This window comes from Anopheles moucheti, chromosome 3 (assembly GCF_943734755.1).
Source record: "Anopheles moucheti chromosome 3, idAnoMoucSN_F20_07, whole genome shotgun sequence".
NCBI lineage: Eukaryota > Metazoa > Arthropoda > Insecta > Diptera > Culicidae > Anopheles > Anopheles moucheti.
The window spans coordinates 5,165,528-5,186,222 of NC_069141.1; the positions used below are offsets into that span (position 1 = coordinate 5,165,528).

General features: G+C 47.6%; 8 protein-coding genes across 8 annotated transcripts; 3 read left to right on the forward strand and 5 right to left on the reverse strand.

Moving 5' to 3' along the window:
• Positions 1 to 81: 81 nt before the first annotated feature.
• LOC128300334 (uncharacterized) lies at positions 82 to 4,024 on the reverse strand. Its single transcript, XM_053036353.1, has 5 exons — positions 3,553 to 4,024; positions 3,349 to 3,481; positions 1,773 to 3,285; positions 924 to 1,715; positions 82 to 869 (listed from the first exon to the last, which is right to left on the reverse strand). Exons 1-5 carry the CDS (start codon positions 3,876 to 3,878, stop codon positions 82 to 84), a joined length of 3,552 nt encoding a protein of 1,183 aa, XP_052892313.1. The 5' UTR covers positions 3,879 to 4,024.
• A 481-nt stretch (positions 4,025 to 4,505) lies between these two features.
• On the forward strand, positions 4,506 to 7,681 carry LOC128300314 (uncharacterized). Its single transcript, XM_053036333.1, has 7 exons — positions 4,506 to 4,889; positions 4,959 to 5,105; positions 5,180 to 5,332; positions 5,395 to 5,536; positions 5,607 to 6,937; positions 7,009 to 7,111; positions 7,170 to 7,681. The coding sequence occupies exons 1-7, from the start codon at positions 4,617 to 4,619 to the stop codon at positions 7,625 to 7,627; spliced, it is 2,607 nt and encodes an 868-aa protein (XP_052892293.1). The 5' UTR covers positions 4,506 to 4,616; the 3' UTR covers positions 7,628 to 7,681.
• A 187-nt stretch (positions 7,682 to 7,868) lies between these two features.
• On the forward strand, positions 7,869 to 9,772 carry LOC128300320 (serine--tRNA ligase, cytoplasmic). Its single transcript, XM_053036340.1, has 2 exons — positions 7,869 to 9,362; positions 9,428 to 9,772. The coding sequence occupies exons 1-2, from the start codon at positions 8,004 to 8,006 to the stop codon at positions 9,578 to 9,580; spliced, it is 1,512 nt and encodes a 503-aa protein (XP_052892300.1). The 5' UTR covers positions 7,869 to 8,003; the 3' UTR covers positions 9,581 to 9,772.
• Positions 9,773 to 9,868: 96 nt separating this feature from the next.
• Positions 9,869 to 12,275, reverse strand: LOC128300327 (palmitoyltransferase ZDHHC23-B). The gene is made up of 5 exons (XM_053036346.1): positions 11,913 to 12,275; positions 11,471 to 11,704; positions 10,815 to 11,402; positions 10,662 to 10,737; positions 9,869 to 10,600 (listed from the first exon to the last, which is right to left on the reverse strand). The coding sequence occupies exons 2-5, from the start codon at positions 11,674 to 11,676 to the stop codon at positions 10,493 to 10,495; spliced, it is 978 nt and encodes a 325-aa protein (XP_052892306.1). The 5' UTR covers positions 11,677 to 11,704; positions 11,913 to 12,275; the 3' UTR covers positions 9,869 to 10,492.
• Positions 12,259 to 12,671, reverse strand: LOC128300333 (uncharacterized). The gene is made up of 2 exons (XM_053036352.1): positions 12,490 to 12,671; positions 12,259 to 12,351 (listed from the first exon to the last, which is right to left on the reverse strand). The coding sequence occupies exons 1-2, from the start codon at positions 12,669 to 12,671 to the stop codon at positions 12,294 to 12,296; spliced, it is 240 nt and encodes a 79-aa protein (XP_052892312.1). The 3' UTR covers positions 12,259 to 12,293.
• A 467-nt stretch (positions 12,672 to 13,138) lies between these two features.
• Positions 13,139 to 16,252, forward strand: LOC128300313 (pre-mRNA-processing factor 40 homolog A). Its single transcript, XM_053036332.1, has 3 exons — positions 13,139 to 15,405; positions 15,487 to 15,801; positions 15,880 to 16,252. Exons 1-3 carry the CDS (start codon positions 13,270 to 13,272, stop codon positions 16,099 to 16,101), a joined length of 2,673 nt encoding a protein of 890 aa, XP_052892292.1. The 5' UTR covers positions 13,139 to 13,269; the 3' UTR covers positions 16,102 to 16,252.
• On the reverse strand, positions 16,054 to 19,306 carry LOC128300312 (uncharacterized). Its single transcript, XM_053036331.1, is given in 4 exon segments — positions 16,054 to 16,520; positions 16,576 to 16,730; positions 16,804 to 19,141; positions 19,143 to 19,306. Coding segments are annotated over 4 exon segments (2,805 nt in total). The 3' UTR covers positions 16,054 to 16,372.
• A 104-nt stretch (positions 19,307 to 19,410) lies between these two features.
• LOC128305856 (lactosylceramide 4-alpha-galactosyltransferase-like) lies at positions 19,411 to 20,521 on the reverse strand. Its single transcript, XM_053043474.1, has 2 exons — positions 19,836 to 20,521; positions 19,411 to 19,771 (listed from the first exon to the last, which is right to left on the reverse strand). The coding sequence occupies exons 1-2, from the start codon at positions 20,519 to 20,521 to the stop codon at positions 19,411 to 19,413; spliced, it is 1,047 nt and encodes a 348-aa protein (XP_052899434.1).
• Positions 20,522 to 20,695: the final 174 nt, after the last annotated feature.

Below are 20,695 nucleotides of genomic sequence, written 5' to 3' on the forward strand. Positions count from 1 at the left end.
ATTATCTTTACACCTTAAATATGCATCTATTATTTACATTCTTTGAAAAATTTCAACTCAATAAACATGCTTCTTGAAAGTTCATGCATGGTCTACCACCAGTGGATTTTCCTCCGTTGAGCGTTCGGACGACGGTGCACGCCGACGCTTGAAAATTTGCATCAACACACTATTACCACCGATCGGTGTGATTCGTCGTATCTTGCGTTCCTGTTGCCGCACACCTATCTGTATTTGTCCAGACGGCACAGATTGACTCACTGGTATTCCATTCAAACCTGTGTCCGTGTCAGGTGTAACAGAGGACGAAGTTTGCATTACGGATTCACTGGAATTGTTAGACGATATTAGTTCAAGCAGGTTAAGCCGAATGAATTTAAGCTGTTCATTGCGCATATAATGCAGTCTCTCCAACTGCTGATCGATGTCCATCCGTTGCCCCTGTAGCTGCATTATTTGGGTGTCAATATGCATCCTGCGGCTGTACAGTTCCATCGTTTGTGTCTCGAGATTCTGTACTATGCCGTCTGTTATTTCGCTTAACGACTGCAATCGGGCAGCGCATTCGACGGGTAATGGGGCTGCGAAATGATTCGCAACATTCGGTGTCTGTTCTTGTGGATGATTAGTGCTAATATCAGGCAACGTTTGGCTCTTATCCCCGGAATCACCTCCCAAGATATATTCCTCGGTCGGTATATCGGTGGTCGGTTGTGGCGTTACGATCTTTTCTATTCCTTCCTTGCTTTCCGCGTTCGACTCAGCAGTCGAGAGATTCCAGACGGGCAGATTACCATCGGAACAATTATCCGAAGGCGCACTATTTTGTAAACTTTGTTCTAATGTTTGGGATGTTGCAATTGTTTCTTCTTTGAGGTCAGTAAGAGATGTAGCGACAAGCGGTAAGTCGGGGCTATCCTTACTGGTTTCTTCATTTGTTGCACTTGCCGTTACGGCTGCGGCTGATGAACTCATTTCCTCTGGGCCCGAGATGGAACAAACGTTTGTAATAGTAATATGGGTTTGTGCGTTCACTATTTCCGGTGCGTGATCGTCAAGGCCCTTGCTCAAATACTGATCATACGCATTATTCAGTATATGATCTTCGTTAGGCATTTCTTCTGCCGATTGCAATGATAGAGTCTGCACTATTCCACTCACAGGAGGCACTTCCGGATCAACATTTGCCATTTCAGAATTATTGGCCGGTTCAAAACGACTCTTTTTACGTCTCTTCTTTTTTTTGCTCAACTTTGCAGCGGGGGATGGATGATTGGTTAGAGCATTATTCGTCTCGTCTGCACCGAAACCTTGTTCCATATTTCGAATTTGCGTAGGAGCGCTTGCTACAGTATCATTTGATGGTACGCTTGAACAAATTGTGGAAGGCAGGCAACCGTTTTGCTGGAGAAGCTTTCGTTTCTTGGGTGTGTTTCCTATCATAGCAGGAAGTGGTACTGGCGGACTAAGATCAGGTAATAGCGGCAGTGTTACTGGTGCCATGGATTGATCTTCAAATGGCGTTGTATTATGCACCAGGGGGCCTTCACTAGTTTCCGTGGCTTGATCTATGCTCAATCTTCCGCATTTTCCATCTGTTTTGTTCTTCACATGCTCTAGCACTACAGGTTCAGTCCATTTCTTTATCCCCAACTCATTCGTTGTACGATTATTTGGATTCATATTGCACACAGGTTCGGTTTGTTTCTTGGGTGAAGAAAATGAAGTAAACAGATTGCTGGAATCGAACATAGGGATATCTTCGTGAAATTGAACATTGGTGGAATTCAGTTGTTCCTGGTGTTGCACCGTGAACAACGCAGGACTCTGAGATGGATGAGCATTATTATTGCAATTTTGGGTACTTTGCAAGTGAGGGCTACCGGCGTTTGATTTGCTGTTTTCAGTTGAGAGCAGATGCTCTTGTGTGAGCAATCTAATTCCGAGGTCATTTGTACTGTCCACAGGAATCATTGTTGCTAATCTTTCATTGGCATTTGGAATATCTTCGTGTAATAGCCCTCTTTCCGATGTAACATTTGTTGGATCTTCTTCTGGTACCTGTTGACATTCAACGCTTTTTATACTCGGTTGTTTATCCAAACGTCTGTTTAACTCTTCTACCGTACTAACTCTTAGCAGCAATACATTTTTTACGCCCGAATTTACATCTCGGAGTATAGGGTCGACATTGTTGGATGAAGTCACTTTCAAATTGATATTGGTATCTTCCCTCGCTGATTGTCCGATTTGGGAAATATCGTTTAAGTTTGGAACTGGCGTTTTTACGAATGATGTTGCAGTTGTAGACTTTGCTAAGTCCGAAGCAATATTTTCCTCACCGGCGTTCTTCGAAAGCAGAACGGAATTATTATTCTTAGGAAGCAGTTTGGTCACTTTGGACTGCAAAGAAGGTGCAACTGGTACTCGTAAAGAAGCACTGTTTCTGACTATTAGATTTTGCGACTTGCGTAACATAAGTTTCTTGGAGTGTCCTGGCGTCAAAGGCGGGAACTTTGTGTTTTTCGTGAACATTTTTCCCGGAGCTATGTTTTGTTTCACATTACTCGCAGTAGAACTGTGTTCGGTAGATGGGGTACACACTAACGCGTGGTGCTCATGGTCGTCCTTTGCTTCTGGCTCATTAGCATTAAATGGTGAGCTTTCCACGGCAGTCGGCAGCTGTTCATTGGATTCAATCGGTTCGGTTTGTGACAGATCGAAAAGATCTACGTCTAACGCTTGACCGATTTGTTCCAACAGTGCAGGGGGTATTTTGTTCGCGTCAATTGCTTCGTCCGACTCAACAGTACCATCGTCTGTTACAAATGAGCTTCCGAGCTTCCCCAGACCGAAGTTCTTCAGCTGTTTTCGTACCTCGGCTCGTAGCTTGCTCTGGGCGTGTCGGTTTAAAGCCGTCTCGTATTTTCCGGCGGGATTATCGATCATATGCTTCAAATCGTACTTGCTCATGGTGGAAAGTTGACTAAGCAGTTTTTCCGTCACCTGCTCGGCGCTCTTTTGCAACAGTGCCGAATCAGCCGCACTAACCGTTGCAACTTTATCACCAATTTTACTAGACATGGTATTTTTTTCTTCCTCCTGTTTAGAAGTTTGCGTTGCTTCGCTGGCCGCTGCATTGCTAGGTACCGCTTCAGGCGCTTCGTAGGGTTTGTTAAGTGCCGTTGCTTCACTCGAGGAGGCGGCAGACAGCATCCGCATCGCTTCATCAGCAATTAATCTGTCGATGAATGACATCGGTCTTTCCAGTTGCGATCGGTCGTTCTGTGAATGCAGAGGAATGTGTCTTAAACGGGACCACATTAACTAAGAACAAATGAAACAAACCTGATTGCAGACCGAGTTTATGTGTTGCAAAATAATACTAAAATTAGATTGCTCGGTACATGCAGAACTATAAGGCGCAGTTACCAGTGGCTGAGGCTGCATAATCCATGGATGTCTTTTAGGTGTGGGCATGCTGCAATAAATCAAACTTGTGGTGTAATAGACAAGAAGTTATACAAAAATGGAATTCGTGAATATACTCACACAGTGGAGCTACTATTGTTCCATGTACTTTTACTGGTGCCCTTTCCCGCATCATTTTCAGATGACTTCGGGACTTCGGATTTTTCGCCTTCATGTTGCTCTTTTTCGTCGGAAGAGTCCGGCTTTCTTTCGCACCTGTACCGGCTATGATAGTAGGAATTAAGCCCAGTATAGGGGGTACGATTGTTGTAATATCTTCGGTCTTTATAAGACCGATATCCTGTAGGCGAGTCTGACACTCGGTTACGATTTCGTTCCGCAGAATCTCTGCCGCTGAACTCGGACCTATTTGGCTTCCATGGTGTTCTTTTGTCATGGGAGCTCATGATAAGGATTTTTTTAAGGTGGACTGCAAATATAAAAGTTTTCGTTAATAACTTGCTCCTTAATGTTCCCCAAGGTGAACAACAATGTTACCGCTTTCAATCAGTACCGTGACGCGATGCGCATTCCCGCGAAGAGGTCGGTCAGAAACGTCCTTGGGGTACACACTAGCTGTTCGCAGTTAAATTCACAATTCACAATTCAATCCATAAATTCACACAGTAACAATATATCGCTTATTCTCAAAATTCAACTGTTATTATCATTTCTTTCACAGAACTAGAACGCACCGAGCTATTCAGGAGTTTGAGACATGTCAAACGCAGAATGTTTACGATTGTGGGAACTTTAGTAGAGTGTGTGTGTGTAATCAACAACAGAAGGCACATTTCTACTGCGATCGGTCAAAATAGACGGTACGAAAACCAAGCAAAAGAGATTAAAAATAACTTATTTATGGAAATATTCCGTGTAATTTGTTTCATTTTAGAAATTAATAAAATTTCCAAACTTCCATACATACTGGAATTTTCCGGAATTCGTTCGCTAGATCTTGTTTACGATTCTAAACTGACAGCCACATCAATCAAAGTGGTCCGATTCCAAAAGGTGCCCAGGAACAGTTCTAGCCGGTGTTGTTGTGTGGGAAAGAAGTTATTTTATCAACCAACAAATGATACGGACAGTTTGAAACGCGACCACAACTTATTTTGCGTCTTTTGCTACTGTTTACTGTGGGAATGCGGATGACTGGCACTATGAAACCTAGTCCGAAAAAATCCTCTTCGAAGGTGAAACAACGCACCAAGTCGTCCAGCAATAGCAGCAGCAACAACAACAGTAGCATCCTCGGTACCAATCAGCAACTCTCGGCCGGTACATTAGGTACTTCCGCCTCATCATCGAACGCCAATCAAACTCTACAGCAACTACATCCACCCCAGAAACAGGCAATACCGCAGAGCGATTCCTCCGGCAACGATGCATCGAACATGGGTTCTTCCAAAGAAAAGGTGTGTCGTCTGGCAGCAGGGTACAATTGCACAGCAGATAATACAACAAGGTCGTTTTTTGTTTTCCAGTCTTCCTATAAATCGTACGCCGGGCTTAGCTCAAGATCCGTGCGCACCGCCTGGGAGCAGCACGATAAGCAGGAAACGGAGGTAGCTCCCGACGTGTACACCAAGCTAGCGGAGGATGCTACCTACAAACTATGGGAACTGGCCAACGTAAAAATCGCTTCGCAATCAGCATCGAAAAGCGAATAAGTACTCATAAGAAGGCCATTTTCATATCTTTACAGAACATAAAAACATACAGCCGTCATTCCAGTGGGCGTGTTACATTTGATCTGGTCAACGAGGTGCTTAAAGATTCCGATGTCCCGCCGATAGTTGGGGCAAACAGTCAACCCTGGGATAAGATCGAATACGATGGAGCATACTTTTTCAATTCGGTCAGTGTGATGTTGGTACCGGTAGTAAACATACACATAAAAGAAGTATCTCTTCATTACAGGATGAAGTTCTGGATTTGCGTGAGGAATACATTAAACACATATCGTTGGAGCAACATAACGTGCCGGTACTTACCACCACCTGGATGGCCGAGGCAGACATTGCAGAGGATCTCATAGCGATGCACAACAATATATGCGATTGTATGTTGTCAGGAATACGGTAGGAGGAAACTAGTTTTCAATTACTTATTATTACACGATCGTTTTGTAGCAATTTTCATCGGAGACGAGACGTGTTTTAATACGGCGATCGACATACTGCAGTATAACCAACATACACCGTCTTTGATGAAGTTGTTGCTAACGAAAGCGATCGAAATGCTAGGCTTCGAGTATACGGAGGAAACGTTGCGTCGAGCATTGGAGTATTTGGAGGCGCTGGTGCAGAACTGTCACGTTGCTCATTCGGACCTGACGTTGGAGCTAAGTCTGCTCAGCCAGCTGTTTGTTAACCTACTGCTAGGTCCTGCCGGCTTCGTTCATGCAAAATTACTGCAGCCCAACGGGCTTGTCCATAGACCGGTGGCAACACTCACCGGCTCGGATCCGCAACATCAGCAGGACCAGCAGCAACAGCAACAACAGGTGTTGGACAATATGTCGCCACTTTTTACCAACCCGATGTCATTGTTGGAAAACAATTTACCGCCAGCGGAAGATTCGAACAATTCCAACTCGAACGCAACAGAGGAACTTTTACGCAGTATCGAAAACATAAAGGACGGTGCGGATGGGATCGATCTCAACATTAAGGACGAGTATGAAGCTCTCTTCTCGATGGTACAAGGGCTGGGCAAGCAAGAAGGTGTGGATGAAAGTATGGTAGGCACGGAATCGCTTGCCGAAGGCGTGGTAGATGGATTTCAGGTGAAAACCGAATTTGATCCTGATGCTTATGATGCAACTGCGTCAAACTTTATTGTACAGCAGGCGGCTGGAACGGTAGTGGGATCGGGTGACACCACCGAACATTCGAACGCACTGCACGATTCCGGTTTGCTGACGAATGAAATGCTGAACTCTCTAGCGGCCAGTGCTGCCGCTGCTGCTGCTGTCTCGGGTACAGCAGTGAACAATGATGTGACGATGTTTGATCTCAAACCGGATACAAGTAAGAGCAAGAATGATACCGGTACACCGCCCACGATCATTGACGCAGATCCAGAAGAAAACGTAAGCCTACCGATGTCGGAAAGTAGTGACGGCGGTGGCGAGGTGAACAATCCCAACTCGACCACGCTGGAAAGCGAAAACATCACTACGTTGATATGTGAGGACTATCTCGTGGACAGTGTCTGTCGGGTGATTGGGTTGTGTGCCAGCAAATGGGGCTTTGTCGAGCAGGAGTGCACCTTTCTGCTGGTGGAGCGTTTGCAACGATATTTCCAGGAAAGGAAAACAGCCACAATCGATTACAACTGGTTGTCGCGCATTTTTCGAGGTCTGTGGGCGATAGGAGAGTTTGCCCTGCGAGAACTGCTGCCCTATTTCTATCACATCGACAGCCAAACGATCCCGGAGTATTTGGTACCGCATTTTTGTGTAAGTTGGGTTCCAAGTGTACAATATGAGTAAATGGATGTTAGATTTTAATTGTACTTTTCTCTTTACAGACTGCAGGAATTTTCATGAACGGGCGGTCCGATATCTTCTTCTACGAATATTTGTACGACATTTGTGGCGATAGCTTGATACCGTTCATGTTTTCATACGATCGTAAGTAGTGATGCTGCTTGTATAGAAACTATTGGGAACTGATTTTGCTATCTTACAGAATACATCGAAAAGCAGTACTTGAAGTTACACAAGAAAAGGTTAAAAGTTTTGGCCACCAAGGATTGCTACAAAGTGGTGTCCAAAGTAGTGCCGAAACGGCTTCCACCCTACACCTCTCGGACGACGGCAACAAAGAACACACTTCAGGCAGCTTTTGAAGAATACACTGACCAAAGGTTGCCCAGCCTAACTGTTTCAAAACAAACTTCAAATCCCAGGATGGGATTTAGATTCCCGGGTTGCCGGTCGCTTCCGTTAAAAACAACAGCATGTGCTCTGCAGAAAGAAGCGTCATCTCAGAGTGCCGAAATGAGCGTTGTTGGAGTAAAACAAAACACAGCTCTTTTGCGTTCTTTTAACTCTAAAATAGTCGTAGCCAGACGACGGTTACTTGCTCCAGTTACAAACGAACCACAGAAGCAACACCTGTATAGCTTTGGGTCATGCACACTGTAAAAGTGAGCACACTATTTTCTTACGGAAGTGAAATCAGTGTACCGAAATAAGTAAACGCCCTTAATTTTAGACAATCGTTTTAAAAAATTCATTTGCATTCGAAAGAGGTTCCTGCGGAGTATTTTGACTTCCAAGTTATCGTTTGTTGCACCGAGAATTGATAGTTCTGTCATTTTAAAAATCAAAACAAATGCACCCTGCTGTCAACCACGCTGAGCATGTCAGCCACGTTTATTGCAAAGCTCTGCACTGAGGATTTCGGTACGGCGTTGCGGCATTTGCGGTAGAATCGGCTGAAAATTTCATCATCCCGCCCAGAGCCCGCAGTTTTGAAGCAATAATTCTTGCCGACATATTTTTATTGTAATTCGTAAAGATGGTGCTAGATTTGGACCTGTTTCGTAGCGACAAGGGTCATGATCCGGAGAAGATCCGGGAGAACCAAACGAAGCGATTCAAGGATGTGGCACTTGTCGAGACGGTTATCGAGCAGGATAAGGAGTGGCGCCGGTGCCGCTTCAATATGGATAACTACAACAAATTGAAGAATCTCTGCAGCAAGGAAATTGGCGATAAGATGAAAAAGAAAGAACCGCAGGGTGATGAAACCGAACCGGTGCCCAAGGAGGTGGAGGATCAACTGCACGAGATGCAGCTAAACTCGCTGAAGGAGCTGACCGTGAATCAGATCAAGAAGGTCCGTACAATGATCGATCAGGCAGTGGTGGAGAATGAGCAGCAGATGAAGGAGGTGGAGTCGAAGCGAAATGCCGCATTGCGTGAGGTGGGCAACCATTTGCACGAGAGTGTGCCCGTGAGCAATGACGAGGATGAGAACCGGGTGGAGCGTACGTACGGAAACTGCGAGACGCGGCTAAAGTATTCGCACGTCGATTTGATCGTGATGATCGACGGTATGAACGGGGACAAGGGTGCAGTTGTGTCCGGTGGACGTGGGTACTTCCTTACCGGTCCGGCCGTATTTCTGGAGCAGGCGCTGATCCAGCACGCACTTCACAGTCTGCACGCCAAGGGATACACGCCACTGTATACTCCGTTCTTCATGCGCAAGGAAGTGATGCAGGAGGTGGCCCAATTGTCCCAGTTTGACGAAGAGCTGTACAAGGTGGTTGGAAAGGGTAGCGAACGGGCCGAGGATGGTACTGTGGCAGACGAGAAGTATCTGATCGCAACCTCGGAACAACCGATCGCTGCATACCATCGGGATGAATGGGTTCCGGAAGCTTCGCTGCCGATCAAGTACGCCGGGCTTTCCACCTGCTTCCGGCAGGAAGTGGGATCGCACGGCCGTGACACCAGGGGGATCTTCCGGGTGCACCAGTTCGAGAAGGTGGAACAGTTCGTGCTGACTTCGCCGCACGATAACAAGTCGTGGGAGATGATGGACGAAATGATTGGCAATGCGGAAGCGTTTTGTCAGTCGCTGGGCATTCCGTACCGTGTGGTGAACATCGTGTCCGGTGCGTTGAATCATGCCGCGGCGAAAAAACTCGACCTGGAGGCATGGTTCGCGGGTTCGGGCGCCTTCAGAGAGTTGGTATCGTGCAGCAACTGTTTGGACTATCAGGCGCGCCGGTTACTCGTACGCTATGGGCAAACGAAAAAGATGAATGCGGCCGTAGACTATGTGCATATGCTAAACGCGACCATGTGCGCTACGACGCGCGTCATCTGCGCCATCCTCGAAACGCATCAAACGGAAACGGGTGTCAAGGTATGTGAAGGCAATCGGTACGCACGAGTGGAGCTATTAATCAAATCCCATGTTTTTTTCCAAAGGTTCCGGAAGTGCTTCAGAAGTACATGCCCGAGAAGTATCGCGAAGAAATTCCGTTCGTTAAACCAGCACCGATCGACGTAGAACAGGCGGCCGCGGAGGCGAAAAAGGGAACCAAGAAGGGTGGTGAGAAGAAGTCCGGAACGGCAGCATAATCTGTAGGCTAATCGGAAAAAAAAACTTTACTCTAGCGACAATTTAAGCACATACAAGTTGAAAACTGTCGTCGTCTAATTTATTTCAAATCTACTCAGTTCTTTGAAAACCGCTGGATGCATTTAGGAGATGCATTTGCTTTGCACGAAGCTCTATTGAAATAAAGTCTCCCGTTTGTTCTCGTGGTCGCTTTCGCAGCCGCTGCTCAAGTGAATCACTAAGCAGACATGTATGGGCGTTCCCTTTTTACCATTTATTCCCCGATCCGAAGTAAATTGAACATCGTCTCACATCGTCCCAACATGAATATATGAGATTAAAATTTTATTGTGCAATTCTTATCCTACTTATCTTTTTTAACATTTCATGTTAGTAAATCACGCCCCTTTCTTCTGCGGATAGGGTCCTACAGCTAATTTAAGTTGGAACCAGGCAACAAGAGCTAGAAAAATGTACACGGGAAGCTTTACCTTCGCCGCCTCATGGTGTTTGGTAGTTGTTCCGAAATTCCGAATGATGCCTACAACAAAACGAAAGACGCACAACACTACCCTACTGCAACACTCTGGTTCTTATTCGCTTGTTTTGAGGGGGTTAGTATTAGTAAGGAATAATATCCCAAATGTGTGTATTGGAGATTATGTAAACAATATCATAATATATCAGCTATTACACTATTACGTGTGAGACAAAACGTACGGTTAGCTGGCTAAGTGGAACTAAACCGGGAGATTATTCCCCTTCGTGCTACTATTCGGCATCTGTAAGTAGGAAAAGTTCGATCCCCCAGCGACGATACTTCAGCTTCAATGTAAACTAAATACAGTGTTGTAAAGAGAAAATAATATACGGTACACTCTCTACGTAGGACAGTGTGCGATAAATACAAAAGGTAGGGAAGGATTTTCCATTTACTGGCCAAGGCAAAAAGCTTTCCAATTCCAAAAGCAATTCCGTCGTTTTACATGATCTCCACGGCGCCACTCGTCGAAAGAGGTGCCAAAGGAAATGAAGCAGACCTGGAAAGGGAAAAGCAAAATTATGATGCTTGAAATTGAACACCAAGAACCATTCACAAACCTGTTTCAGTATGGCGACGCTTATAGCAAAAGCCATCATTAGCGCGTACAACGATCCTGTGAAGCAGAGGGCAATGCTAGAAAAATAGAGCAGGAGACAAGAATTAGTGCTCGCAAACAATCGTTTCGATAGTGTTTGTTCCACGGAGCTTACTCATATTGGAAAAATATGTCGTTACAGTCGTTCGGCATCATCACAATTATTCCGTACACCGTAAAAATCGGAGTCGGGCGACAGACGGCCGTCATGGAGAGGTTGGCAAACACTAGTAACGCCAACAGTGTAAAGATGCATCCCGCCAGATACAGTCGATGGTTCGACTTGCCGATGCAACAGTTCAGCCACACATTGTGATGGTCTTGCCGTACCATGCAGACCGAACAAATCTTGCAGTGATACGTCCTAGGTGGCACGTACTTACGGCACAGCTGGCATGCCAGCCGGCCACCTTCCGTATCCGTCGAACCATCATCCGAATCATCACGATCGGAAAACATAACGACCTGTGTGTCTTTCGGAATTTTACAATTTTCCAGCTGTGAATTCACGTCCGGCAGACCGGCCAAATCACCAATGGCGGCCCGTTGCTTTGCCTTGAACAGACAGAAAAAGCCCAACGTCATCAGCACGACCAGGCCAATGTTTTCCTGGGGCAATATTTCCAGCAACGGAACCGTCAGCTCGAACAAAGCGAGCAGATACACACAGCTTCCGAAAAACCATACAATGAAGAATTTTGTCCTGAAACCAAACCAGAGCAGATAAGATTATTGTTGCCAACTTTCCAGCCAAAAATACGCGCTTCTTACTTGGATTGAATCCGTCCGCTAAACCGCTTAATGTACATCAGTACAAACGGAAGTAAGAAAAGAAGGACCAGGCAGAACTCTTTGCTAAACGCTGTCAACAACATTGTCGCGATCAGTATCACCAGCGTGACCACACCGTCGAGCGTAATTTGCTTTGCGCCACCACGCCATGGAATGCGCAAACGGTCCTGGAAGGTGAGCAGCATGTTTCTGGCTGTTTTTTCGGTCAGTTTGCTGCAGGACAGAATGGAAAGAATTGGATTAGTATTATTAGAGTTATGAGCCGCTATGGACACACACAGGGAGCGAAAAAGCATTCTGATTGATGGACTTTGTGAGAAAAGTTGGAGAATAACATTCTCACCTACGGGGCAGCTGATTGTTAGTAGTAGAAAGTAGAAAGATAGTTGGAAGATAGCGTTGTTTGCTTCACAATATTTACCCTCGTTTCTACGGGAACGTGTTACCGGAATGGGGAACCGTTTGCCGGAGGAGGCTCTCGGAGGAAATGTGACGTCCTGCGTATCGGGAGCAAACGCAGCGATGATGATTCAAGCCAAACCCAAATGAAACTGAAGTGGTGGTAATATCAGCAGCGAGCGCGTAGCCGGCTCTCAAGTATTTGGCCGTTCCCGATGATACACCAGAAGTTGAATGCTCGAGCACAACACAACGCACGCAGAAAAAGGGCTCGAAAGCAACGCTTGCTGGGCAGTTCTGTACTCCGTCGCCTATCTCTCGCTTTGCTCGTTCGAAAATCAATTCCTATGTGCTGCTCCACCAAACCGATCGATCTCTTCCCTTAGCTGGGAGCCTAGGTTTTTTATTGCACACTCCGCAGAATGTACATGGGTTTTATGGACATCTTTGTTCTGCTCTTGCTGCAATCGGAACAACCGTGCAACTAAGGGGGAAGGGAAAGATACGAATGTGCAGTATTCAACCGTACAGGAACGCACGGGGGTAAGGGAATGCGCTTGGACTATATGCACACCCTGGGGCAGTTCCAGTGCACTTACCTTCCCGTGTTCGTTTCGCTCGTCGAAGCACTTTGGGGGTCGAAACAGCAGCAGCAGCAGCACGTTACCAGCAGATGGTTGCGCTCATGGTTTCGATCGAAAAACTCACAACAGCACAGTGGATCGATATCGGTGCGGGGATCGTAATCATAAAAATCTGCCTCACTGTAGTGTGATCTCATGCTCCCCGGGAACGAAGATGTTTGACTTTTTTTCGGTCACCCTCCGCGCTCTCTAGCTCTCCCTCTCTTGCTCGCTTCCTTCTCTTTTGTGCTAAAAAAACACAAACAAAAGATTGCCGGTCGATGAAGATAGGTTTATGCTGCACAGTTCGGCGATCGATACGACAGCACGGTGAGAGCCCGATGCAGCATATGACCCTGCCGTTAATGCCGTTTGTAATTCCGCTCTCAAGAACTGTAATTTTCAAAACATTTGACACGTATGAATCGCAAAACGGAATTTTTTATAAACTATCGTCATATTCGTCAAAACCGTTTTTTTGTTGCAATCAACTGTTTCTCGTTTCGTGGTTTAAAAAAAATCTTTGCCTGTCATTGAACCGACCGGTTGGCCAACCGCCGTGCGTAGATTGAACCGCAGGCTCTGATACAACCCTGCGTGCAAACTGTCAAGAGTGGAAAATCGGGACGGGACGCCTTTTTCGCGGACGAAAAGTAAAGAAATAAAACACACAACTACTGTGCGAAGGTCGAGCGCTGTATTTACGGTTCCGGCGTTGAAGCCCTGCACAAGGGACATCTTCTTCATACCAGCAACATGTCGGTGCCACCGTTGGCCGGCGCCCAGCCATTTGCACCGTCGCTGGTGTCACACTTCAACATTCCCCCGCCGGGTTTCGGTGCTCCCGGTGGGGGTGCAGGTGGTCCGGTTGCTCCTGTAGCTACCGCAGTGGCCCTTGCTGCTGCGGCTGCTGCTGCTGCGGCGAATGGCACGATTCTAGACCCGGCTGCCCCTGCCGTTGCACCTGGTGCACCGCTGGCGACGGGCATCGTCGAATGGTCGGAACACAAGACACCAGAGGGCCGTACGTACTATTACAACAGTATCACCAAGCAGAGTTTGTGGGAGAAACCGGACGAGCTGAAAACACCGGCAGAAAAGCAACTGAGTCAATGTCCATGGAAGGAGTACCGGTCGGATTCGGGCAAGCTGTACTATCACAACACGGTCACGAAGGAATCGCAATGGGTAGCGCCGCCGGAATATGTGGAGCTAAAAGAGAAGGTCGCCTCAGAACAGACAGCAGCCGAAGCGGCAAAAGCTGCTGCTCTGAAAACATCCGCCATGGCAAGCAGCATGCTAATGCAGTCCGTGGTGTTGCCCGTCGTTTCACCGGCCGTGGCCGGTACTCCCACAGCAGCCACATCGAGCACCGTACCAGCCACCGTAAGTGAGGTGCCAGTTGGGCTGAGTGCACTCGCAGGTGTAACACCTGGATCGGCCGAAAATTCATCGTCCGCGCTCGATCAAGCGATGGCAGCGACGCTGGCTGCCATAGAGGTCCCGGACGATCCGATTGATAAACGAGACGATGAATCACAGCCGGGCCAAACGGACGAGGAGCCGGCGATGGAGTTTAAGGACAAAAAGGAAGCGATCGAAGCGTTCAAGGAGTTCCTGAAGGAGAAAAATATTCCCTCCAGCTCATCCTGGGAGCAGTGCGTGAAAATAATCCAGAAGGATCCGAAGTTTAACGTGTTCAAGAAGCTTAGTGAGAAAAAGCAAGCGTTCAATGCATACAAAACGCAGAAGCTAAAAGACGAACGCGAGGAGCAGCGACTGAAGGCGAAAAAGTCGAAAGAAGAGCTGGAGAAGTTTCTCATGTCGTCGGACAAGATGAACTCCACGCTTAAGTTTTACCGGTGTGACGAGCTGTTTGCCAACCTGGACGTGTGGAAGTCGGTGCCGGATCAGGATCGGCGCGATATTTACGAAGATTGCATTTTTAACCTGGCCAAGCGGGAAAAGGAAGAAGCGCGCGTGATGAAGAAGCGCAACATGCGAGTGCTGGGTGAACTGCTCGAGGCGATGACCTCCGTCACGTACCAGACGACATGGTCGGAAGCGCAGGTAATGCTGCTGGACAATGCGTCCTTTAAGAACGACGTCAACCTGCTCGGCATGGACAAGGAGGATGCGCTGATCGTGTTCGAGGAGCACATCCGCGGCCTGGAGCGTGAGGAGGACGAAGAGAAGGAGCGCGAAAAGAAGCGCCTGAAACGCCAGCAGCGCAAAAATCGAGATCAGTTCCTTGCTCTACTGGACACACTGCACGAAGAGGGTAAGCTGACGTCGATGTCACTCTGGGTGGAACTCTATCCCCTAATATCGGCTGATTTGCGCTTCTCGGCCATGCTCGGTCAGCCCGGTTCGACGCCGCTGGATTTGTTTAAGTTCTACGTAGAAAATCTGAAAGCACGATTCCACGACGAGAAGAAGATCATAAAGGAGATTCTCAAGGAGAAGGAATTCATCGTCGTGCGGATTACCACGTTCGAAGACTTCGCGACGGTAGTGTGCGAGGATAAGCGTTCGGCAACGCTCGACGCCGGTAACGTCAAGCTGACATACAACTCGTTGCTCGAAAAAGCGGTGGCAGCGGAGAAGGAGCGGCTGAAGGAAGAGACACGCCGCATCCGAAAGATGGAGAACGAGCTGAAGGGTGTGTGGCTAGAGGCCGGTCTGACCGCGGTGGACAGCTGGGACACGGCCCAGAAGCTCGTCATCGATCGCGAGGTGTACGAGCTGTACGAGAAGGAGGATAAGGTAGAGCGGCTGTGGGAGGACTATATCAAAGAGACGGAGGATTCTTGCAGTCATCACCATTCACGATCGAAAAAGTCGAAAAAGAGTCGAAAGCACAAGAAAAAATCCCGGTCCTCATCCAAATCGGTAAGTCTGATTGTGAGCCGTCTCTTTAACGAACGCTAATGATTTTTGTTTCCCCTTTTTCGAAACCGATTTGCATTCCAGCTGTCGGAAGCGTCAGATATTGAGTATGAAAAACCATCCTCTAAGAAGAAGCGTAGATCCCGCTCACGAACTCCACTTACGGCTAGCGACCTGTCGGAGAGTGAGCACGAACTGCACGACGAACCGCTGCATCATCATAACGACCATCACGGTAGCGAACGGTTAGATCGTAAGCGGAAAAAGAAGAAAAAGCACCACCGTAAACCGTCCCGCACGCCCTCCTACGAAGAAGTGCTTGTGATGGAGAAGAATGGCGGTGGTGGTGATGGTGCGTCACGTTCCCGGACACCCTCACCAGAGATAGAGAAGAAAAAGGTATGTAAATAGAATTGGAGCGTTTCGATCCGTAGACACTGCCATTTCACACAATTCCATTTTCCCTCGTTCGCACAGAAAAAGAAGGACAAAAAGAAAAAGGACAAACGCCGAACGTCCCGATCGATTAGCCGGGCTAGCAGCGGTGGCCGGATTCGCAGCCCGCTGGATGAGGGTCATCGAAGCCGGGGCGACAGTAGATCGTCCAAAATGGCGGACGATGCGGCACTGAGTGAGTCGGAACTAGAATCGCAACGGGCCGCGCTGTTGGCACAATTGAACGAACAGATGGACGAGTAGAGCGCGCGTGAAATCGCACCACGGGAATTTGCAAACACGAATGCACATAACCGACCGTGTCTTTTCTAGTTCTTGTACGAAAGATGTGGTCAAGATGGGGTGTTTATTTTACGCGAAAAAGTCTATAAAAAATCAGTTCTACACAATCGTACACCGGGTGGTAGTAATTTGCGTTTTGGAAGGAAAAAGTTCAAATCGACTAGTAAAAGAAGTATATCCTTAAAGTAATGCTTGTAAAACGGCTAAAAGTTCAGACTTATTTAAGTTACGTTTAGATATCTTCCTCGATCGGTTTGTAGTCGGGCAGTAGCTCCCAAATCTTCATGCGCCAACGTTGACGGCGCATTTCCGTTTCCTTTTCGATGCGAAGGATAATGTGCAAACGTTGCCATCGTTCAAAGACTTTCCATTTCAGTTGCCTGTGGAAGGACACGGTGAGTATTATGGTGCTTATACAGCGATCATCATGCTTACCATTCATAGTGTGAAGCGGCGTGGGATATTTTGCCCTGCAGTATCATCAGCGATTGTTTCGTCTTGCCGATCCATATCGAAATCACTTTCTCAGCCATCCGCACCTCGTACCAATCGATGGCCACCTGCAGCTTACAGCGTTGCTCGTGCATGTACTGAAGTGATAGAATTTTTTGGTAAGAATGGCGTTTACACTACTGTTCCAACATATAAAACTATATCGCATACCATCTTCCAGTGTCGTATAGCCAGCCGGTAAAGTTTGTACTCGTGCAATCCATCGGCCAATGCTTTCTTACTTTCCCACAGTGCGTTCGTGTGGGACCACCATTTGCGGAAATACTTGCGCTTGTAGTAACGCCTTCGATACGCAATCGAACGCCGCTCATTCTCATGCCGAATACCCAGAAGCAGCTTGAACGCGTGCATTCCAAAACGTTTTAACTTTAGCAACCGGAACTCCTTCGCAATCTGGTTGTTCGCGATCCACGCCTGCCTTTCCTGCTCGCGGATAATCTTCTGCAGCTTTTCTAACTTGCGCTTTTCGCGCATCTCCCGGTAGCGACGCTTTCGGGCATCCTCATCCTCCTGCCGTTTCGCTTCCTCGGCCGCCTGCTTCGCATCCTCCCGATCTTTCTCCAAACGCATTCGGCGTTCCTTGGCCTCCTGATGCCGCTGGCTGCGCTCCAGCGCACGCTGCTGCATCTTGGCCAGGAATTTTGGTATCATCAACCCCTGTGCCTGCAGCTTGCGCATTTCGTCCTCCTCCGAGGTGTCCGCCTTAATGTTTCCCACAATCTGTATGCACTTCGCTTTCGCGCGCAACCGCACGTGCCCGGTACGGGCTGCCTTCAGCAATTCGCTTTGTATCTCCATCTTGGAGATTTTGGACGCTTCGGAAAACTTGGACAGCTTCAGCTCGGTAATGATACGTTCCTGTCGCTCGAGTTTTAGCTTCTGCAGCTCAATAATATCTTGCTGCACCTTTAGCCGGTGCTCATACTCCTTCTTGACTGAGGCAGGCTGGACCGGGTCCGGTGCCGGTTTGCCACCACGCATCGATCCCTTCTTCCGGCTGTGTCGGATGTTGCTGATAAAGTCATTAATGCGCTTTAGCTTTTGCTCGCGCGTGCTCGTTACGCCCGCACCTTTGGATATTTTTTCCAAGATCGTGTACTGCAACCACTTGAAGAAGTACTGCTTCAGGATGGCACGATCGTGATTCTGCAGATAGCCTTCCTTCAGCGCGTTACTGATCACTTTACGTGATTCTTCCGTCAGCTCCACCCGATCATCCTTACTGTCCGGGTCGGGTTTGTAATTCGTAACGCACAGTTCACTGTAATCCTTTAGATCACATTTCCGCACCACGATCGGATCCATTTTGGACAGCTTTTCTGCGGACGGTGCAATCTCCAGCAGTTCGGACTCTTCGTCGTCATAGTTGTAGGCCAGCTTTTGTCGGCTAAAACCCGAACTGCTGTCATCTTCCTTCGAACCACTTTGGGACGTATCGAGACGGGATATTGTGAGGCATTCACTGCTGTCTGTTGGCAGTGAGTCGCGCTTATTTCCCGGCGTTTCCTCATTTGCACCCGAGTGATCCGCAGTGCTGTCGGTTGATTGGAATTCCGTCTCATCGAACTCGTCCACGTCCGAGTCTAACGACTCGAGGAACAGATCGTTATCATCAAAATCATACTCCGAACCGAGCGAAAAGGAAGAATCATCCGCGGGGAAGGTAATCACTTCGGTGTTTCCAAACCTCACAATCTTGCTATCCTCATCCTGTTCGGCAGGAACTTCTTCCGATTCGTGATGGTTACCGTTCAGGGGATATTCTACCATTAAATTCACCTTTGTATCCTCGTTGATATCTCTTTCGACCTCTTGCTCTTCACGGTCAACAATCTCTTCGATCGTAGCCGACTCCTTCAACGCCTCAACAGGTTCATCTTGGATCTCCTCAAATAGCTGCTCAGTTCCCTCGATGGCACTCTGGTAAAAGTGTGTCGTGTACCGTTCACACTCTTCCAAGCTTTCGTAAATCATCCCATTATCAATTTTCGGTATGTTTATGTACAGGATGCTACGCTTCTGGGTGCTAACTTGCGTCTTCTTGCCCTGTCCTGCACCGCCCATCTGTTCGAGCTGTTTGCGAAACTTGTTCAGTTCATTTTCGCACAGCGTCAATTCTATCGAACGGTTGTGATTTTCCAGATTTTCCTGCTGGTACGCTTTGACCGGATCGATGGAAGACTTGGTGCGTGCTTCCTCCTTCCGGCGTATCATCTCATGCCGAATATCCATCACTAGCACCGGATCCAGAATTGGTTTCGTTCCACTGCCCGCACTCTCACCGGACATTAGCATCCTCAGCTGGTGTTCATCGACAAAATCCATGTTGATGAACTTCTTCACCGTCTTGGACGTGACGGTCAGATTGTTCAGGTGCTTACGGCGGATACGATCCCAGCGCGTTTCCTTCGCCCGTGCCTTCCGCAACAACTTCTCCAGTATCACATCCGGATTATTATCGCGGTCGTTCTCGTTGGCGGACATCGCAAAACAAAACAGAACGATGAAGAATGATTTATGAAAGGAAATGAATTGGATGAAATGAGTTGGTGCCTTTTTTCGTCGATTGCTTTGCTGCTTCAATGTTGTCGGTAAACAACAGTCTGCCGGTTGCTACGGACAACGAACTTGAAAGCAGGGTCGATGGCGCCATGACAGGCGTTACGAAGTCTACCATGTGATTACTATTGAGGTTCTTTGGTTGGACAGCGCATTTAAAAACAACTATATTTCTAAACCATTTCAGCCTTTCAAATGCTAAAAATCTCCTTCATTATTTTCGTACACCCTTGGACAGTAAGTTTTCGCTATCATTTGATAGCCCGTCATTTTGCCCACGACTGGGAGCTTCCGGCTGGTGCGGTGCAGCATATGGACGATCATCGCTTTCGAAATTCTGCGCTTGGCCTCCTCCAACTGGCCGGAATCGAACATAATGTTCACGTTCGTTACGTCGAAGGGATGAAAGAAGCTTTGCGTGTACACTTCCAGCAGTCCACCACAGCCACCGTCAATGACCTCCTCCAGGGAGAGCTTCTCGCAGGCTTGCACTATCTGATAGGTGAGCAGAAACGAACCGTTCCGGACGTTGGTTTGATTTTCAAAATATTTAAAATTACTAAAAAAAAAACACAAGAGATTAAATAGTAAATGATTGGACAACAGAACAAAAACTCACTTACTTGAGGCACCTCTCGGCAAACGTTTGCCCGTAACCGTGCCGTTCCAGCCCTATCACCGACGAACCGACGAGTCGCGGAGTTTCAGCGCCGAAAAAGTTGGGATTGTAAAAATTGAGCGTCTTCAGCGTCACTACATCAAGATCGAGATATATGCCACCGTATTTGTACAGCAGCACCAAGCGCAATATCTCCGACAGATATTCGGCACCATCAGCACGCTGGTACAGTTTGTCCGATCTGATCACTTGCTCGACAGGTGTACCTTGGGCAAAGCGTTCCAAGTTTAACCATCGAAAGTGGACGTTCGGTAGTTGGGCGAGCGTTGGTAGGCCGGGAAATCGCACTCGCCCCGGATCGGTAATTTCTTTCCACGAGGCAAACAGTACGATCACCTTCCGGCGTGGATTGGCACGTGCAGCGGATTCTATCGCACACGCTTGTCTCGGTTCGATTGTGACAACGTGCTTGAATGGTGCGGACGTTTCGATAAAGTATATGCTGCTGTACCGGTGTAACGCTTCGTCAGTGTCGTACGACCGTAGAAAGCCTGCATCTTCTTTAATCATGTCCACGGGTATGTACGATCCTTTAGAATGCCGGTGCGGAATGTGCAGGATGAGAATAAACAACAGAAATGAACAAATGGCATACCGCAAATAGCGGTACCAACAGTTGTGGGAAATCATTTCAGGCACTGGTCAAATTTACGGCAACTGGTTAAGAGCTGTGGCTGTGGGAAGATCGTATCGCTGTCGCTTACTCGACATAGCACGTTCAACTGTTCACGATACATTAACTCTGAAATTACATTTGGGAATACGTTGATAACCCATTTTAAAATTGTTTAAACAGCTTTGTTG

What these genes read in the sequence shown, in the direction of transcription:
- LOC128300327 (XM_053036346.1), bottom strand. Translation starts at nt 11,676, where the DNA reads ATGCTGCTCACCTTCCAGGACCGTTTGCGCATTCCATGGCGTGGTGGC. An exon ending in AGCGGACGGATTCAATCCAA is followed by an intron (nt 11,403 to 11,470) that starts GTAAGAAGCGCG and finishes GTTTGGTTTCAG; the next exon opens with GACAAAATTCTTCATTGTAT. An exon ending in GACATATTTTTCCAATATGA is followed by an intron (nt 10,738 to 10,814) that starts GTAAGCTCCGTG and finishes CTATTTTTCTAG; the next exon opens with CATTGCCCTCTGCTTCACAG.
- LOC128300320 (XM_053036340.1), top strand. Translation starts at nt 8,004, where the DNA reads ATGGTGCTAGATTTGGACCTGTTTCGTAGCGACAAGGGTCATGATCCG. An exon ending in AAACGGAAACGGGTGTCAAG is followed by an intron (nt 9,363 to 9,427) that starts GTATGTGAAGGC and finishes TTTTTTCCAAAG; the next exon opens with GTTCCGGAAGTGCTTCAGAA.
- LOC128300313 (XM_053036332.1), top strand. Translation starts at nt 13,270, where the DNA reads ATGTCGGTGCCACCGTTGGCCGGCGCCCAGCCATTTGCACCGTCGCTG. An exon ending in CCCGGTCCTCATCCAAATCG is followed by an intron (nt 15,406 to 15,486) that starts GTAAGTCTGATT and finishes TTTGCATTCCAG; the next exon opens with CTGTCGGAAGCGTCAGATAT. An exon ending in CAGAGATAGAGAAGAAAAAG is followed by an intron (nt 15,802 to 15,879) that starts GTATGTAAATAG and finishes TCGTTCGCACAG; the next exon opens with AAAAAGAAGGACAAAAAGAA.
- LOC128305856 (XM_053043474.1), bottom strand. Translation starts at nt 20,521, where the DNA reads ATGATTTCCCACAACTGTTGGTACCGCTATTTGCGGTATGCCATTTGT. An exon ending in TTTGCCGAGAGGTGCCTCAA is followed by an intron (nt 19,772 to 19,835) that starts GTAAGTGAGTTT and finishes TTTTTTTTTTAG; the next exon opens with TAATTTTAAATATTTTGAAA.
- LOC128300334 (XM_053036353.1), bottom strand. Translation starts at nt 3,878, where the DNA reads ATGAGCTCCCATGACAAAAGAACACCATGGAAGCCAAATAGGTCCGAG. An exon ending in TAAACTCGGTCTGCAATCAG is followed by an intron (nt 3,286 to 3,348) that starts GTTTGTTTCATT and finishes CTGCATTCACAG; the next exon opens with AACGACCGATCGCAACTGGA. An exon ending in ACTGAATTCCACCAATGTTC is followed by an intron (nt 1,716 to 1,772) that starts AATTTCACGAAG and finishes CTTCATTTTCTT; the next exon opens with CACCCAAGAAACAAACCGAA.
- LOC128300314 (XM_053036333.1), top strand. Translation starts at nt 4,617, where the DNA reads ATGCGGATGACTGGCACTATGAAACCTAGTCCGAAAAAATCCTCTTCG. An exon ending in AACTATGGGAACTGGCCAAC is followed by an intron (nt 5,106 to 5,179) that starts GTAAAAATCGCT and finishes ATATCTTTACAG; the next exon opens with AACATAAAAACATACAGCCG. An exon ending in ATTTGGTACCGCATTTTTGT is followed by an intron (nt 6,938 to 7,008) that starts GTAAGTTGGGTT and finishes TTCTCTTTACAG; the next exon opens with ACTGCAGGAATTTTCATGAA.
- LOC128300333 (XM_053036352.1), bottom strand. Translation starts at nt 12,671, where the DNA reads ATGAGATCACACTACAGTGAGGCAGATTTTTATGATTACGATCCCCGC. An exon ending in AGCGAAACGAACACGGGAAG is followed by an intron (nt 12,352 to 12,489) that starts GTAAGTGCACTG and finishes TTCCGATTGCAG; the next exon opens with CAAGAGCAGAACAAAGATGT.